The 16,958-nt window shown below is 40.4% G+C and overlaps 1 protein-coding gene across 2 annotated transcripts in view; it reads left to right on the top strand.

Moving 5' to 3' along the window:
* The window catches only part of CDH7 (cadherin 7), a 139,932-nt gene that overhangs the window by 7,086 nt on the left and 115,888 nt on the right, over nt 1-16,958 (top strand). The window contains exon 2 of one of the 2 annotated variants that reach the window (XM_018039794.1): nt 6,715-6,946. In XM_018039794.1, coding sequence (XP_017895283.1) covers nt 6,737-6,946 — 210 coding nt within the window. In that variant the 5' untranslated portion in view covers nt 6,715-6,736. Of the gene's footprint in view, nt 1-6,540; nt 6,947-16,958 lie in introns of both variants that reach the window. The other variant, XM_018039793.1, reaches the window with a different exon arrangement.

The raw sequence follows: 16,958 nt of genomic DNA, 5'->3' as shown, positions 1-16,958 counted from the left end.
TCTGCTTATTTCTTATGTAACATTCCCCTGGTCAACTCCTGCCTGTACAGGAAACTGAGATAGGGGAGGAGGCAGAAGGAAGGGAGAAGAGGACACAGAAGTCTGAGGAAGGAGGTTGCAGAGTTCTGTTTTGGGACACAGATTTGTGAGGCCTGGTTGAACCCATTGTGCAAAAAGTCAACAATTGAAATGTTTTGGGTGCTCAAGTTCATTTATGTGGAAAAGATGTTACTGTGATTGGTGCCTTTAGACGTGTTGACGTTTGTGTGAAGATGGGAAGCCTGTATGATGAGGTTATGGACAGGAAATCTCAAGGTCAAGTCTCGATGACTTCTGTTTGATGACCGCAGATAACTGACGGTTTTTCCAAAGGGTTCAGGGCCCTTCCTGTCTTTCACGGTAACCCGACTCATGCAGGGAGGGTGAGCTGCGTTGAGCTGTTGTTCTGGCCTTTACCTCGAAAACCAGATCTGACCGGAAAGCAAGGCAAGGATCTGTGGGGGACAGGTGAAGAAAGGGGACCTCTGACTCTTGCCATTACCACTTCCTCCTACTGTTATCAAGTGTATGTTCCTGGCAGGGTTTGTAGCTCTCCAAAGTACTGATGTACATATCATGAAACACCCTACTCAGATCACAACCCTTCATGTGTGATTTTCCGATGTTTACCAGCACACTGTACAAAGGGTGTTCTAGAGGCATTTATTTGCTTCCTGAAAGAGAATTTCATCCTCTAGGAATGTACGCAATGCCCGTTGAAGTATCCTTGTCCTCTCTTGTAGACCTTCAAGAAAAGTAAAGGAAATTTGGCTTAAGAGACTGGCAAATACTTCAAATCCTGCAAAGAAATGTAATGGAATTGTTCTCAAAGTGATTGTGACTTCTGAGCATGGTAGAGTAGTCAAGGATTTCCATGTTGACTTCTATGGTTAACTTTTCATATTAAACATGAGAGTGATTATAATGGAAAGAAACATTACATAAACATTTTCTGCATGTCAATTCCAGGGCCTATTTCTGTTCTGGGTACTAGGATCCATCGATAGGGTAAATCATCCCTGTTCATCAAGGTTTCTGTTAATACTAACTGCTCTTAAAACCCTTGATTTAAATAGGAAAGTACAGAATTCTCAGGTATCTTTCCTCTGCAGATATTATCATGTCAATGACTAAAATAACTCATGGCATTTTCTGTCACTCTGTTGTTTTATGGGTTCTAGCTTGTTCCATCACTCCACAGTCTTGTATGGAAAAGAAATAATCAAGAGGGAAAAAGAGTAATTTAAACATGTCTTGTTAAAATTCATGCTCAATTCTGTAAATACGTCAAATGCTTCCTTTATACTTCTGTGGCTTTCCTTAATCACTCTACCCTTTACCTTTAATTATTAACAACGTGTACTTTTTCATAACTGAGAAAAAGACAACAAAAGCAATTTTATATAATTAAGAGCTGTACAAACAGACTTTATAAAATGATATCGCTCAGCTCCCACATTTTGCACACGTGAAACATGAAGTCCCAAAGGGATCCAAGGTCATTAGAGGAAATGATGGAGGGTCCTGTGATCTATTTCCAGTCCAGATTATGTTTCTTTCTTATCAGTGAACATTCTGAGTGAACTCAAAGTTATCCAGTACCAATACCAGTCTTTGACTTATAAGAATGACAGAGAACGTGGCTTTAGGAAAGAAAACGTTACGTTTTTTTTTAAGAAAGTAATTTGTTGCCATTGTTTGTATACATCTAGATGCTTCCTTTTATCATCTATGTAGTTGTCTGGGCACTGACTAGAACTATTAAGAATGTTTTCATTCAATTTACCTTCAAAACAGAAACAGACTCTCAGACTTTGAGAATGATCTCATGGTCGGGGGGAGCAGGGAGGTGGAAGGATGGGGGAAGGAAATGGCTAGGGAGTTTGGGATAGACAGGTACACACTGCTCTACTTAATGTGGGGAACCAACAAGGACTGACTGTATGGCACAGAGAACTCTGCTCAATGTTATGATGCAGCCTGGATGGCAGAGGGGGTTTAGGGGAGAATGGATACATGCATATGTGTGGCTGAGTCCCTTCACTGTTCACCTGAAATATCACAACATTGTTAATTGACTCTACCCCAGTACAAAATAAAAAGTTAAGAAAAAATGTTTTCACTAAGTGTTAAGAGTTTTCTGAAACATTTTATAGATAAGATGAAAATGAAAACATTGCAAACTAACTTTTATTTGAACATAAGTAGTATCAAACTTTGGAGAAGGCAATGGCACCCCACTCCAGTACTCTTGCCTAGAAAATCCCACGGGTGGAGGAGCCTGGTAGGCTGCACTCCATGGGGTCGCACAGAGTCAGACACGACTGAAGCGACTTAGCAGCAGCAGCAGTATCAAACTTAAAATGTATATATGTATATAATTTTTGATACTACTTATGTTACATATATGTGTGTGAGAGTATATATTTAGTGCTTTTAGTTTTTGCCAGGCACTATCCTTAGCTTTTTATGATCTGCTTATTTAATCCTATGACTTAGATGCAATTATTAACATTTTCATTTTATAAGTGGGAGGCTTGAAGATTCATCTCTGGAACTTTTCTTAGAATTTTAGTATCTTGTCCAAGATTGCGTAGCTGATACATGACAGACTCAGATCTGAGTTGCTCAGTTGTTCCCCACTCTCTGCAACCTCATGGACTGTAGCCCTCCAGGCTCCTCTGTCCATGGGATTCTCCAGGCAATACTGGAGTGGGTTCTCATTTCATTCTCTAGAGGATCTAACTGACCCCAGGGATTGAACCTGGGTCTCCTGAATTGTGGGCAGATTCTTTACCATCTGGGCCACGAGGGAATACCAGTTTAATTATAAGAATTCCCCAAATCTAGTATTCTGAAAAAAATTCATTTGCTGTCTAGTTTTTTAGAGGTTGGGTTCAATTTCACACAGAAACACTGTTATCAAGTTCCCGTAATTAAGAGTAGCCTAAATTGACGCAGAATTGAAACAGAAGAGCTATACAAAAAAGATCGTATGACCTAGATAATCACGATGGTGTGATCACTCACCTAAAGCCAGACTTCCTGGAATGCGAAGTCAAGTGGGCCTTAGGAAGCATCATTACAAACAAAGCTAGTGGAGGTGATGTAACTCCAGTTGAGCTATTTTAAATCCTAAAAGATAATGCTGTGAAAGTGCTGCACTCCATATGTCAGCAAATTTGGAAAACTCAGCAGTGGCCACAGGATTGGAAAAGGTCAGTTTTCATTCCAATCACAAAGAAATCCAGTGCCAAAGAATGCTCAGTTGCACTCATCTCACAGGCTGCTGCTGCTGCTGCTAAGTTGCTTCAGTCGTGTCCGACTCTGTGTGATCCCATAGATGGCAGCCCACCAGGCTCCCCTATCCCTGGGATTCTCCAGGCAAGAACACTGGAGTGGGTTGCCATTTCCTTCTCCAATGCATGAAAGTGAAAATTGAAAGTGAAGTCACTCAGTCGCGTCCAACTCTTCACGACCCCATGGACTGCAGCCCACCAGGCTCCTCCATCCATGGGATATTCCGGGCAAGAGTACTGGAGTGAGGTGTCATTGCCTCCTCTGCATCTCAATGCTAGGAATGCTCAAAATTCTCCAAACCAGGCTTCAGCAATACGTGAACCGTGAACTTCCAGATGTTCAAGCTGAATTTTGACAAGGCAGAGGAGCCAGAGATCAAATTGCCAACATCATGGATCATTGAAAAAGCAAGAGAGTTCCAGAAAAACATTTACTTCTGCTTCATTGATTATGCCAAAGCTTTGACTGTGTGGATCACAACAAACTGTGGAAAATTCTTTGAGAGATGGGAATGCCAGACCTATCTCTTGAGAAATTTGTATGCAGGTCAAGAAGCAACAGTTAGAACTGGACATGAAACAGGAGACTGGGAAGCCTGGTGTGCTGCATTATATGGGGTTGCAGCGTTGGACAGGACTGAACAACTGAACTGAACTGAAATTGACGTCATTTGTCCATATCACATTTTAAAACATTTGGTCTTAGGGACCAAAGTATTTCTGCCGTAGTTTTTAGGCGCAGTTTCCGTCTTTCTTGAAGAAGGAGAGCAGTAAAACTTGAAATGTCCTTTGGCCAAAGGGTTCCCATGCTGGACTCAGTCTGGTCACCACAACCCTAGGTTCCCCCCTCCCCCATCACCAGGAACCTGGTTTGTGAAGGAGGTCCCTGCTCTTCCTACTAAAGGCCACTCACCAGGAGTGCCTGGCCCCAATTCCCGGTCGGCATAAACAAATCCCTACACCAGCACACCATTTCCTTGTTCAAGTGTTTGCTACTGCTAAGTCACTTCAGTCGTGTCCGACTCCGTGCGACCACATAGATGGAAGCTCACCAGGCTCCCCCATCCCTGGGATTCTCCAGGCAAGAAAACTGGAGTGGGTTGCTATTTCCCTCTCCAAGGCATGAAAGTGAAAAGTGAAGGAAAGTCACTCAGTTGTGTCCGACCCTTGGTGACCCCATGGACTACAGCCTACCAGGCTCCTCCATCCATGGGATTTTCCAGGCAAGAGTACTGGAGTGGGGTGCCATTGCCTTCTCCAGTTTAAGTGTTTACTTGTCTCCTTTTAACTGGAGGTAACTTGTCTCTCAGGTGGATTAGCTCAGACCAGTGTACAAAGAACTTCCAACCTAGCTGAGAGTCATTCATCCACCAGAATATCAGTAAATCGCCCCAAGTTCCTTCTTGCTTGTAATTCTAAGCGTAGAACAACTCGCCTTTCTAGACTGATTTTCAAATGAACCAAGTTCATTTTTGATCATCAGATGGGAGATCTGGATTCTGGAAGATGGTATTCAGTGCACAGACTGCAGTTAATATGCTCCAGTAATAGTTTATCCTTCCTGGGGGAACAGAACATAGCAGTTAGCTGTATTTGGAGCTTTTCTGGAATATCCTAAATTTCAAAACTTTATTGCAGTATCTTAATAGGAATATGTTCATTTGACCAGAGCTTCAAGTCCATGCAACATGTTCCTTCAGTTGTGTGGACTAGTTCAACACGTTTAATACAGTTCACCTTCCTTCTACTATATATGACATGTTCTGTAAGCAATTTGACTGTCAGAAATCATCTGATGATTAGCAGACATTTCTGTTACAGGAGAGAAGGGAGAAAGATGGAAAAGTTGGCATAGAGAGTATTTTCTGCTTTGATAATGAGATATCTTGTGGCTTCATGTTGTTAAGACTGTTTTTCTCCTCTCAAAAATTGAAAGCAAATCTTATTTGCCTTAATTATCCTATTGTTGATTTATTTATAGTTGCCAAATGAATTCATAACCCAAAGTGCAGCAGTGATTTAAGTGAGCACTTAGTCATAAATTCTCATTCCTCTGTGTTTTGGGGTGTGTTGGCAAGTTGGCATTGTAGACTGATTATCTCTTGCATAATCAGAATTTGGTAATGAAATAACTAGACCTGAGGATAAAAGATTTTTGCTGCTGCTAAGACACCTCTTAGGTGTGTGGAACCGAGAATCAGTCTCACATATAGAGTCGAATTTGCTCACCCCTCTGATGATCAATATAATTCAATCCTGTCATTGTTGACAGAGAAAGGCCCTACTATGCACAAACAATGCTGCAAGGGTTCAGTAAATATTTGTAAAGCGGCAAATACCTTCAGTGCAGTAGAATAACCAAACACGCTCCACAGCATACATGACAATAAGTTTGAAGGGTAGAAATTGGAAACCACTGAGCTTTTCAGCTGATCACAATCAAATCAGAACATATCAAAACAGCTGGTGTTCGGTGGTTTAGAATCAATCAACCGGTTTTGAAGCATCTCATACTACTTTCTCTTTGCGGTTTCACAGGAGAGATTTAAACTAGCATATGTCCTTTCCATTTGGCTAAATCCCTGCTTTGAGCTGCTTGGCTTTCATATTCTAATACCAACAAATGAAACTGTGATAGAAAAGGACAAAAAAAAAAAAAAAAGGGCAACAAAACACCTAGCATTAAAATGATTTTTTTTACCCAATGGGTTGCTCCATTTGTATTAAATAAACCATATGCTCCCAGTGAGAATGCCCTAGAAGAACGAGGAAAATTTTAAGGTTGTATTATGGAATCAGGATAATTCTGCATCAGCAGTATTTATGTTATTTGTGAATATGGCTACAGCTTTTGCAGTTTTCTATTTTAAGTTTATCCTTATATTTTAATGCTAGTGCAGATAATGATATCTTGGACGATCCAACAGTGTGTTAGTACCAACAAAGATCTACTGTGGAGCCCAGGACAGCCTGGGGTGGAGTGGAGTTTTGGGGGGAGAATGGATACATGTGTGTGTCTGGCTGAGTCCCTTCACTGATCACCTGAAACTACCACAACCCCATTAATTGGCCGTACTCCAATGCAAAACGTTTTTTGGTGTTAAAAACAAAGTAAAAAAAGGAGACTGAGTTAGTAAGTGCAAGTTAAAAGGTATTTCTGTGTTTTGCTTTCTGACACCAGCTCTTCTCTTTGTTCTGGTAGGTACCTATTACACCATTCTTGGGCGAAGGTTATTCAGCACTTGTGACCTCTCCCCTTCGAACTCTCTACAAATTATTGTCTCTGCACTCCCAGCTGACACCCTGCCGGAGGCAAGAGCTACTAAGCCAACTGGAACTGTGCCTTCTCTCTTGTCAAGGTTTTTTTCTTACACAGGAAAAAGAAAGAAAAAAAAAAGATGAAGTTGGGCAAAGTGGAGTTCTGCCATTTTCTTCAGCTGATCGCGCTTTTCCTGTGTTTCTCGGGGATGAGTCAAGCGGAGCTCTCAAGGTCCGGATCAAAGCCGTATTTCCAATCAGGGAGGTCGCGCACAAAGCGCAGCTGGGTGTGGAATCAGTTCTTCGTGCTGGAGGAGTACATGGGTTCAGACCCGCTCTATGTAGGAAAGGTAGGGTATTTGGCTTTTCCAAGTCACAAACGATTCTTGTGCATGTCTGTGGTTGAATGGAGAACGGCTCCTTTTTCTTTGGAAATGAGAAACACAAAGCTGTCATGAGGTTTCTGGCATTGGTTAGCCACGCTGGCACAGTCATCCAGGTGTTACTCATCCCGTGAAGCCACAGTTCAGGGAGTGATGCTTTATTCCAAGATACAGGCGAGACTCGTACTCACGCCTCGTTTAGCATGATGGTGGCATGTTAGTAAAGCTGTCGTTTCCAAAATGAGAGCAGGAATGCTTACTCAACAGCAGTCCCCAACGTTTTTGGTGCTTGGAACCAGTTTCGTGGAAGACAGTTTTTCCTCCCGACAACGATGAGGGACATGGTTTGGGGATGATTCAAGGGCATTACACTTATTGTCTGCTCTATTTCTCATCTAACCTGCCACTGATTTGACAGGATGTACTGGTCCATGGTGCAGAGGCCGGGGACCCCTGAACTAATGAATGAAGACTGGTGGGTTCTGTGAGCCAGTAGATTTTTGAGATTTTTTTCTGGGAGTTAACAAGGCTAATAATGCTTATACTAACTTGAGGCTATGTATCCTGTTCTGATACTTGGCAGTTGAAAATGGCAAAAGTGTAATTATGGGGACTGTTGTTTCTAAATCAGGAGCGGTTCAAATCTACATTTCTAAGTAGTGATTTTGTTTTAATGGACTATTAAAATTTCCTTTTTAAAATTAACATTTTGGTTAAAAATGAGCATGAACAGAGGCCCACGAGAAGTGATGTTAGATGAATGGTGGGCAGTTTGGGGTGTATTTATTTGGCGGCCAAGTGGTGCCCAAGGGGAGGTTCTTTACCACTGCCTCTTTCTGTCTGCATGTTTGGGTTGCGGTTTCCGTTCAAGCACCTTCTGAATTGAAGGGTGCACTTCAGGGCACGTGGCTTTTCCCCATCCTGGTACCATGTTCCCAGTTCCTAGCTTGATGCAGGTTTGGCTGTGTTCACGTCTGTGAAGATGTCCTGAGATTTTCAACTTTGTGCTGAGCCCTGGTGAAGGGTTTCTATAAGTAGAATGTGTTTGCAAGACATCTATACATCTGCATGTCTGCTCTTTGTTGGTTTTATGCATCTATTCCTGGTAAAGTGAAGCTCAGCACACTGATGAATTTATCCCTGAGTGTATTTTCAACTATGAATGATTGAAGGAGAATCTTCGGTATTCGTTTCAGGGGTCATTGTTTCATTTGAATAGACCTTGAGTAAGAGTGAAAAATATGTTTTTGTTGGTAGTTGTCTACCTAAGCCAAGATGATCTTTATTATGTATATCTTCTTACTTTTCTTTAAATGCCTCTACGTTGTACAAATACTGATGCTGTGTTGTAACAAAGGAGTTCAGATATTGAAAGATTTCTAGGGACATGGATTAGGAAACTGTCTAGCCTATCATAGCATGTTCCTGTCCTGACGAAAGATGGGCATGCACGTGTGCTGAGCTGCTTCAGTCGTGTCCGACTCTTTGCGACCCTAGGGACTGTAGCCTGCCAGGCTCCTCCGTCCATGGGATTCTTTAGGTGAGAATCCTGGAGCAGGTGGCTGTGTCTTCCTCCAGGGGATCATCCCGACCCAGAGATCAAACCCATGTCTCTTGTGTCTCCTGCATTAGTAGGTGGGTTCTTTATCACTAGTGCCACCTGGGAAGCCCAAGAAAGGATGTGCACAAGTTTGTGTGTGTGTGTGTGCGCGCACATATGTGTATTTTCAGAGCCCGTCTGCTTTTATCAGTAGCACCATCATTTATACTAAATCTTTCCATCTCTCTTATTTTCTTGTAAATCAAGTGAAAGCATTAACCTTCTGCAATGTTAGTGACCTCGACTCTAGCTCATAATTTCATTCATTTTTAATGAACATTTGAGAAATTCATCACATCTGGTTGAATGGATAGGGCTATAATAATTCATAAATACTTTATAAAGGGCCAGCGAAAAGTGAAAGTATTAGTAGCTCAGTCATGTCCAACTATTGGTGACCCCATGGACTATAGCTCGCGTGGCTCCTCTGTCCATGAAATTCTCCAGGCAAGAGTACTGGAGTGGGTAGCCATGCCCTTCTCCAGGTGATTTTCCCAACCTAGGGATCAAACCAGGTCTCCTGCATTGCAGGCAGATTGTTTACTGTCTGAGCCACCAGGAGAGTCCAAAGGATCAATAGTTATCCATTATTATTATAGTAGTTACTACTACTATCAGTAGTTATCAGTAGTAAAAGTGAAAGTCACTCAGTTGTGTCCCACTCTTTGCGGCCCCACGGACTCTATAGTCCACGGACTTCTCCAGGCCAGAATACTGGAGTGGGTAGCCTTTCCCTTCTCTAAGGGATCTTCCCAACCCAGGGATCGAACCCAGGTCTCCGGCATTGCAGGTAGATTCTTTACCAGCTGAGCCACAAGGGAAACCGAGTAGAAATCACGCTTTTGCACAAATGTAAAATTTTCTAAACATGACTAAAATATTCCCACTAATTTGGTTTTAAATGGAGTTGCTTGAGTGAGATTGACATTTGGAAATCAAGATAATTTAAAATAAAAAAAACCCTCATATTTTAATTTTTATAAACTTCACCGTAACAATTCAGACTGCTTCTATCAAGATAATCCACGTTAAGTCAGTTTCAAGTTTTGAAGGCATGTCTCTAGGTTACTTAAGTTCCAAATACATGCAAAAGTACTGGACAATGCCATTGTTATTTTTCTTTTAATAAGAGAAATTGTGTGGTTCCTTGATTAGGTAGCAAATATTCTGTGCTTTCCTTTCAGTTAATTAGAGACAATCATCTAGCAGACTTTATGTGGCAGGAAACAAGTTTGTGCTTATCTCTTGAAGGCTGTGTATTGGGAGTTCAGTAGAGCTCTTCATAGTAAAATGTTCAGGATGGAAATAGGTTTTAAAAAACACTTAACTGATTAAAATACAGAAAAAGGGCAATAAAACAATTTGAGATGGAGAGAAATTTATAGAGAAGAGAGAGAGACAAATGAAAGGCTTTAAAACGTGCATTTTACATTTGCTTGAGAAAAGGGGGTAGAGAACGTGAATACTTGAGACTTTTTGTCTGAGAAAATAAAATGAGTCGTTTTAGGTTGGTGTCCTGAATGGGCAGAGTTAAAGGAAAATTTTGACCTCAGTACAGTTTTTATCACTTGGATGTGTACAGTAGATATATATACTCTTTTCATTTTTTTCCTTTTTTCTACCTTGAGGGAGGCTATGACCAGAGTTTTCAAAGACAGAATAGAAAGTTCTAGATTAATATGCAGAACAGATAGGCAGATAGTGCATTTCACAAATGCATATTTAACATATGCTGGTTAGATGGCTACACTTTAAGTCTTCCTGAGAAAATTGAACTGTTTAGGTAATTTGGAAAATGTAAATGATGACCTTGCTAAACTTGATAGCTTAATTTAATCGCAAAATGAATATGTATTGTATGCATCAAATTGACTTCAGTCTTACTGCTGACTCGGGCATTTCCTACTAGTTGTATGACTTAGGTTAAGTTGCCTAATATTACTAAATTATAGTTTCCTCATCTTTAAAATAGGAATAATGATATCTGTAAGTCAAGTTTTTGTTTGTGTGTTTGTTTTTACTGAGAAATAATGAGATAAAATATTTGGAACATTAATCTAGACATCATATTTATCTATTTCACTACATATTAATTATAAATTAACCAGGTTGTGGATAATCTATTGTGTTATGTGTCCAGTTATATGTGTTACAGTTGTGATCCTTCAGATGAAAGTAGACATTATTTTATGTATTAAATAGTATTGCAATTAATTACAGGAATGGTCCATATTGGATGTACTTGGCGATACATATCTTGTATAGGATTAGATTATGGCATACATATGTGGCTGAATGATTCAAACCTTAAACACGTGGACTTCAAATGTCAGATCACATCTAAAATTTTTTTACCTTCAAAGTTGAAGACCATGTTAATGGCTGATGCCCAACAAGATCAGCTAAATTAGTCTACAGTTACATAAAATTTGGTCTTTAAGGTAGGACACTGAAGTCACAAGATGGCTATCACCTTTTATTTTAGCCAATTTCCTGAGTTTGATAACTCAAGACGAAAGGGACCAGGAGTTGAAAGGGACCAGGAGTTCCTCCAGATCCTCTGCAAGAGGCCTCCAGGACACACTTCTAGGCTGAGTTAGAATCTGACCTTTATCGTGAGCATCTCACTGTTTTCTTGTGATTCAAATTGACAAGCCGCTGAGTCGAATGAAAGGAGTCATTACTCTGATGGAGCTCTTTTTGTAAGTTAAAGTATAATTGACGTATTTGTTCTCTGTCGTGTCTGACTCTTTGCCACCCCCATGGACTGTAGCCTGCCAGGCTCCTTTGTCCATGGAATTTTCCAGGCTAGGATACTGAAGTGGGTTGCCATTTCCTTCTCCAGGGAAATCGTCCCGACCCAGGGATTGGACCCATGTCTCCTGGATTGGGAGATGGGTTCTTTACCACTGGCATCACCTGGGATGCCCCATAGTTGACATACTACATTGTTATTTTCAGGTGTACTACATAATGATTCCATATTTGTATAAATTGAGAAATGATGACCACAGTACACCTAGTTGACATCCGTCAATCTACATAGTTACAAATTCTTTTTTTGTGTGTTGAGAACTTTCGAGGTCCACTCTCTTCCCAACTTTCAAATGTACAATACAATATTATTAACCAGAGTCACTGTGCTTTATGGAGCTCCGTTTTAAAGAATAGTAAGTAGTACACCTTTCCTTAAGAGGAGTATTTTTTTGGCTGTGCAGCAAGGCACATGGGGTCTTAGTTTCCCCTGCAGTGGAAGTGCAGAGTCTTAACCACTAGACCTCCAGGGAGGTCCCCAAGAGTATTTCTTAATTACAGCTGTGTCTGCTTCTTGTCCTTTCATGGGAAGGATGAAGTAGAGATGCCCTTCTTTTCTCTTCTTCCTGTGAATTTACATCACCCTGACCTGGCTCTTTGAAGTGTGTGTGAAGTAAGCTGTGTCTAGCCATCTGATCCGCATCACACTGCAGTTTTCTAGTCCCATCTTTTCCTCACCTCGGCATTTCTCACTTAACATCCCCTAACCATCTGACAAAAAAAATCTGTCTGCAAAACCACTGAGCCCGAGTCTGAGGTATTAAGTGTTTTTCGTCTCCGCTCAGTGTAATGGGCTGCCAGGCGTTCGCTTTCCTCCGGGCCATCACTTTCACTGAAATGTGTGTTTCGTGCTTCCTCAGTCTGCTTCTTGAGCTGTTAACATCACTCTTACCTTTTCTGCTACTCCCCTTTCGTCCCCCCTCATTCAGGGAGAATTTATGCCTCTTACCCTAGTCAGAATCAAAGACATAGGAATGTAGTATGGGATTCACTCTGCTCTCAATTTCACCTGGCTTGGAAGCATTGCTGAGCATCTTTGATGCATTTAATTACACCTTACAGCCATATCTCTCACTGAAAGATTTCGCGGGCTCCTGATCCCTGAAGCTCTGCTCACTGTTCCGGAAAGGAAACTTTCCTCTTGAAGGGAGGTTGTGTTACAGATCAGATTCCTTCATGGGGGTAAGTTTATATGAGATACACAAAAAGAAAATAATCCCAAATATTAAGAAGTTAGGGAAGAACATGTAAGTTCACTTGGGTGTTTCCATTACACCTTATTGAAAGACCCGAATGAACTTTTTGGCTAACCTAGTATATCATGGTAAAAATTACATTTTGTAGATTTCAGAGGGAGAATAGCAAAAGCATCCTCTAAATATGTAGATTACCTGAAATTGGCTTCCATCTTAAAATAAAACAAATAGTTTGTTCTGTGTATGCATAGGAAACCCATTTTCATAACATTTTTATAACCAGAGTGAGTTGTGAAGACCCTGATTTTTATCTTCTTGTTACTTCGCTGGTAGAAATGTGGAGCTCCTGGTGACTTCAAAAGAAATTTGGACGTGGATAAGCTCTGTGGGATGCAAATAAGTTCAGTCTCTTAGAAATATTTTTTGGCAGTTATTTTTAGCTCTTATAAAACTCTGGTATAACTATAAAGTAGTAAATGTGTTTTCTCCACATAAAATCAACAACCCGAAGTGTTTGTGTGTTCTTTGAAAACCATAATGAAAATAATATATATCAGATTTTGCTACTAAAATGCTGAAACGTACCATTAATTCAGTTTAATATTGCTTATTTTCTCTTCAAAGTTATCTTCGGTTAGAAATGAAGGTTGTAATTAGCTACCAAGTAGTTTACAGGTGAGACTACACAGCTAGAAGTTGGAGGATAGGGACCTGCAGTTCTAAACCTAATTATAGTCAAACTTGGGCTTCCCAGATGGCTCAGTGGTAAAGAATCCACCTGCTGATGCAGGCGATGCAGGAGGCGCAGGTTCAATCCTTGAGTCTAGAATATCCCCCGGAGGACGAAATGGCAACCCCCTCCAGTATTCTTGCCTGGAGAATTCCATCGACAGAGGAGCCTGGCAGGCTACAGTCCATGGGGTCACAAAGAGTTGGACACAACTGAGTGACGGAATACACACACACACTCAAACTAGATAGTATAGATCGGCTCTACATTTTCATTTTTATGTTGATAGTTTATGTTGATCAAGATCATTTAAAATGCTGTCTTCTTCAACGTGTGTGTTTGTACACTTGTCACCCATTTGGTGAGAGTAGGAGCAAAAATTATGAAAAGCTAAATTCAGTGTGTAATAGTTGGGTTTTTATATTGATGTTGAGTTTCTAAATGCAAAGACAAAATTCCAGCTAAAAGGATGATATTGAGCTTTTCTATAGAAAAGTGTAACTGGCCAATTGTATATGCCATGCTCAGTGATACACAGTCAGTCTCTGGGACTCACCAAGATACATGATAGAATTAGATAAGCACAGGCCAGGCACTGAAGCTTTGCTGGTTTAAGCATACATAGATGAGTGCTAGCGTGGGAGGAATTTCATCCTAATCATTTCATCTGATTTATATTGATTATCTGTCATGGTGATCGTGATCACTGGAGAGAAACAATAGTTTGTAGAACTATGCTTAACATTTTTGGTATGCTGGGCAGCCTGTCATGTGTTTTCTTTCTTCCCCTTCCTTCTCTTCTTTAAATACTTTTTAAGTACCTGCTCTATGTTAGGTACTGTGCTAGATAAAAGAGTTAAAAATAAAGCCTCTCCATCCTAACATTGCCTGGTTGATAAACCAAGCAGGTAACAGGTGGCAATTGAGAGGAGTCAGTTCCGCAGCTGATCTGTAGCTGCAGAGGTGGGTAACCAGAGGCACAAATTCATGGATCCGAGAACAAAGGCTTGCACGAGGATACCTGGAAACACTCCGATTTCATGATTCAGTCTCCAAATCAGAGGCGAGAAAAAATGAATTATCTCCTTAGAAAGTAGGACAGAATCTTCTAAAACTATATTGGGGGAAGCTTTATATAGTGGAAAGACCAGTAAGCAGAAACCCTGGGTTATACTGTCAAGTCCCTCATTATTTTGAGCAGTGCTCTAAGATGCATATATGTCAGTCTGCTCATCTGTAAAATAGAGATCAACTAGGTAAAAATTTGAAACCATCTTGAAGTCATTTCAGACTTACATATAGGTTGCAAAGTAGGACCCAGCTTCTCCGAATGACAGTGTCATACATGACTAATGGCTACGTCTATTGGGCTTCCCCGATGGCTCAGCAGGTAAAGAATCTGCCAGCAGTGCAGGAGACACAGGAGATGTGGGTTTGACCCGTGGGTTGGGCAGGTCCCCTGGAGAAGGGAATGGCTACCCACTCCAGTATACTAGCCTAGATAATTCCATGGACAGAGGAGCCTGGCAGGCTACAGTGCACGGGGTCCTAAAGAGGTGCACACGACTGAGTCCCTGAGCTTGCACGCCTGCAGTGACTACACCTATTATTTAAACTAGGAAGTTAACATGGCTGCAGTACTCTTGACTTATCAGCAGGTCATATTCAGAATTTTCCAGCTGCTACAGTCGAGTGACTTTTCTGGTAGAAGCCAATCCTGTATCGTATCTTGCATTTGTCTTGTCTCTTCAATCTGTCGTCCTTGACTAGTGATTTGGTAGAGTCTCTCACAGTCGGGGTTAGTACATGTTTCTTCCTAAGGTAGGCATGTCAGGAGATGTAGTTTGGGGCAGGAATGCTACAGAAACGGTATGGTGCCCTGCTCACTGCTGCTTCTCAGGAGACACAGGCTGCTAACAGGGCTCATTCTTACAGATACTGACTTTGATCTCTTAGTCAAGGTGGTGCCTGCCACGTGCTTCTACTGAAAAAAAAAAAAAAAAAACATCTGAAAGTTTTGAAATCTTGAAGGAGGTATAGAACTACCTAAGCTGCCATTATAGATTAGGATAAATGTTACTGGTGATTTGAGGGATATGCACTGAATTGTTCATTAAAGTCCATCGTCCATTTTTAGGATGGGGTTGTGGGTTTATCTGAGACGTGGATGAAATTTAAATCTAAAATGCTGTCAGGTAATAGCCATACTTTTATGTAGTAATTGATTTTGTTTCTCAAAAGCACATCAATTTAGGATGTCTTGGAGAAATTGATTTTGTTTTTTTTATTCCGAAGCATGTGAGACTGCTCTCTGGTGTCAAGATTCCAAGAAGATGTCTACTAATCTATATTTAAATAAGAACTTTCTTCCTCATTGCTTACAAAATATAAACTGTTTTATACTGTAGAGTGTGCCACAAGTGTTTAACCCTCATGATTATAAATAAAACATTGCTTTGGAAAATAATAGGTATAGTTAGCTAAGGGTAAAAGAGAAAGCAACTGAATGTCTTAAATTTTAATATATTCATAAGAGAGCTGAGGTCTAAACAATGAATGGTGTTCTGTTTAATGTTGGAAAAGATTTAGTAATGATTTCTCCTAATGATTCTTCATAGATCCAATAACATTTCTGATTCATATTCAGTACTGATTAAATCTTCAGAAAGGCCTGGAACTCAGGGTTCTTATATTGGAGATGAGATAATAGATGCATTTGAAAGTACAATAAATAGAGTAAGGGAGCAATCATTAGAGTTACAATTCAGAAGTGTTAGAGGGCCAGTCTGAAAAGTAAATTTCTGGAAATATATTGTTTTACTTCTATGGAAATAATTTTGTTTTCCTTCAAAGTATCAGATTTAGTTGCAGTACTATCAAAGTCTTTTGGCATGTTTTGCAAACTTTTTCCTTTAAAAGGGCATATATTCAACAGAATAGATACATTTATGTGGACTCTCAAATTATTAATATTACATGCTATTTCCTAAATTTTACTAAATCTTGAAACTGAACATTGGATAACAGGGCATGATAATTAACAGAGACATTAAAATGGTATTTAGCTGGGACACAGAAGTATTAGAAATGAACCCTGGAACAGAAATTTCCAAAATAGAGTATGGAAAACTAATGAACTGTTGAGAGGCCAGAAAGAAAATATTTTGGACTTTTATTCAATTAAAAATAAACTCATGTGTAAAAAATTCTAGTTTTTGGTATATGAAATACACAATACACTCAAGGAGTTTTAACTGATAAAAGTGCAGCTTCAAACAAGTGGGGAGACCATTAGCCCATCCCTGAAGGGGTTATATAGACATTAGGAATGTTTGTAGCTGGTTGGCTGTACACTGTCGTACTCCATTGAGCTGGTGGGAAAAGATGGAGCAATAGGGTCAAGCATCAACTTAGCCTACTTTTGTACATCATGGCTTTTGTTGTTCAGCCTCTCAGTAGTGTCCACCTCTTTCCAAACCCATGGACTGCAGCACGCCAGTCTTCCCTGCCCTTCACTATCTCCCAGAGTTTGCTTACATTCATTTGCCTTGAGTTGATGATGCCAACCAACCATCTCACTGTTCTGTCGCCCCCTTCTCCTCCTGCCCTCGACTTTTAGCAGCATTAGGTTTTTTTTCC

This window comes from Capra hircus, chromosome 24, assembly GCF_001704415.2.
Source record: "Capra hircus breed San Clemente chromosome 24, ASM170441v1, whole genome shotgun sequence".
Taxonomy (NCBI): domain Eukaryota; kingdom Metazoa; phylum Chordata; class Mammalia; order Artiodactyla; family Bovidae; genus Capra; species Capra hircus.
Note: the sequence above shows the minus strand (reverse complement) of the source record. Positions and strands in the feature narration are given on the sequence as shown.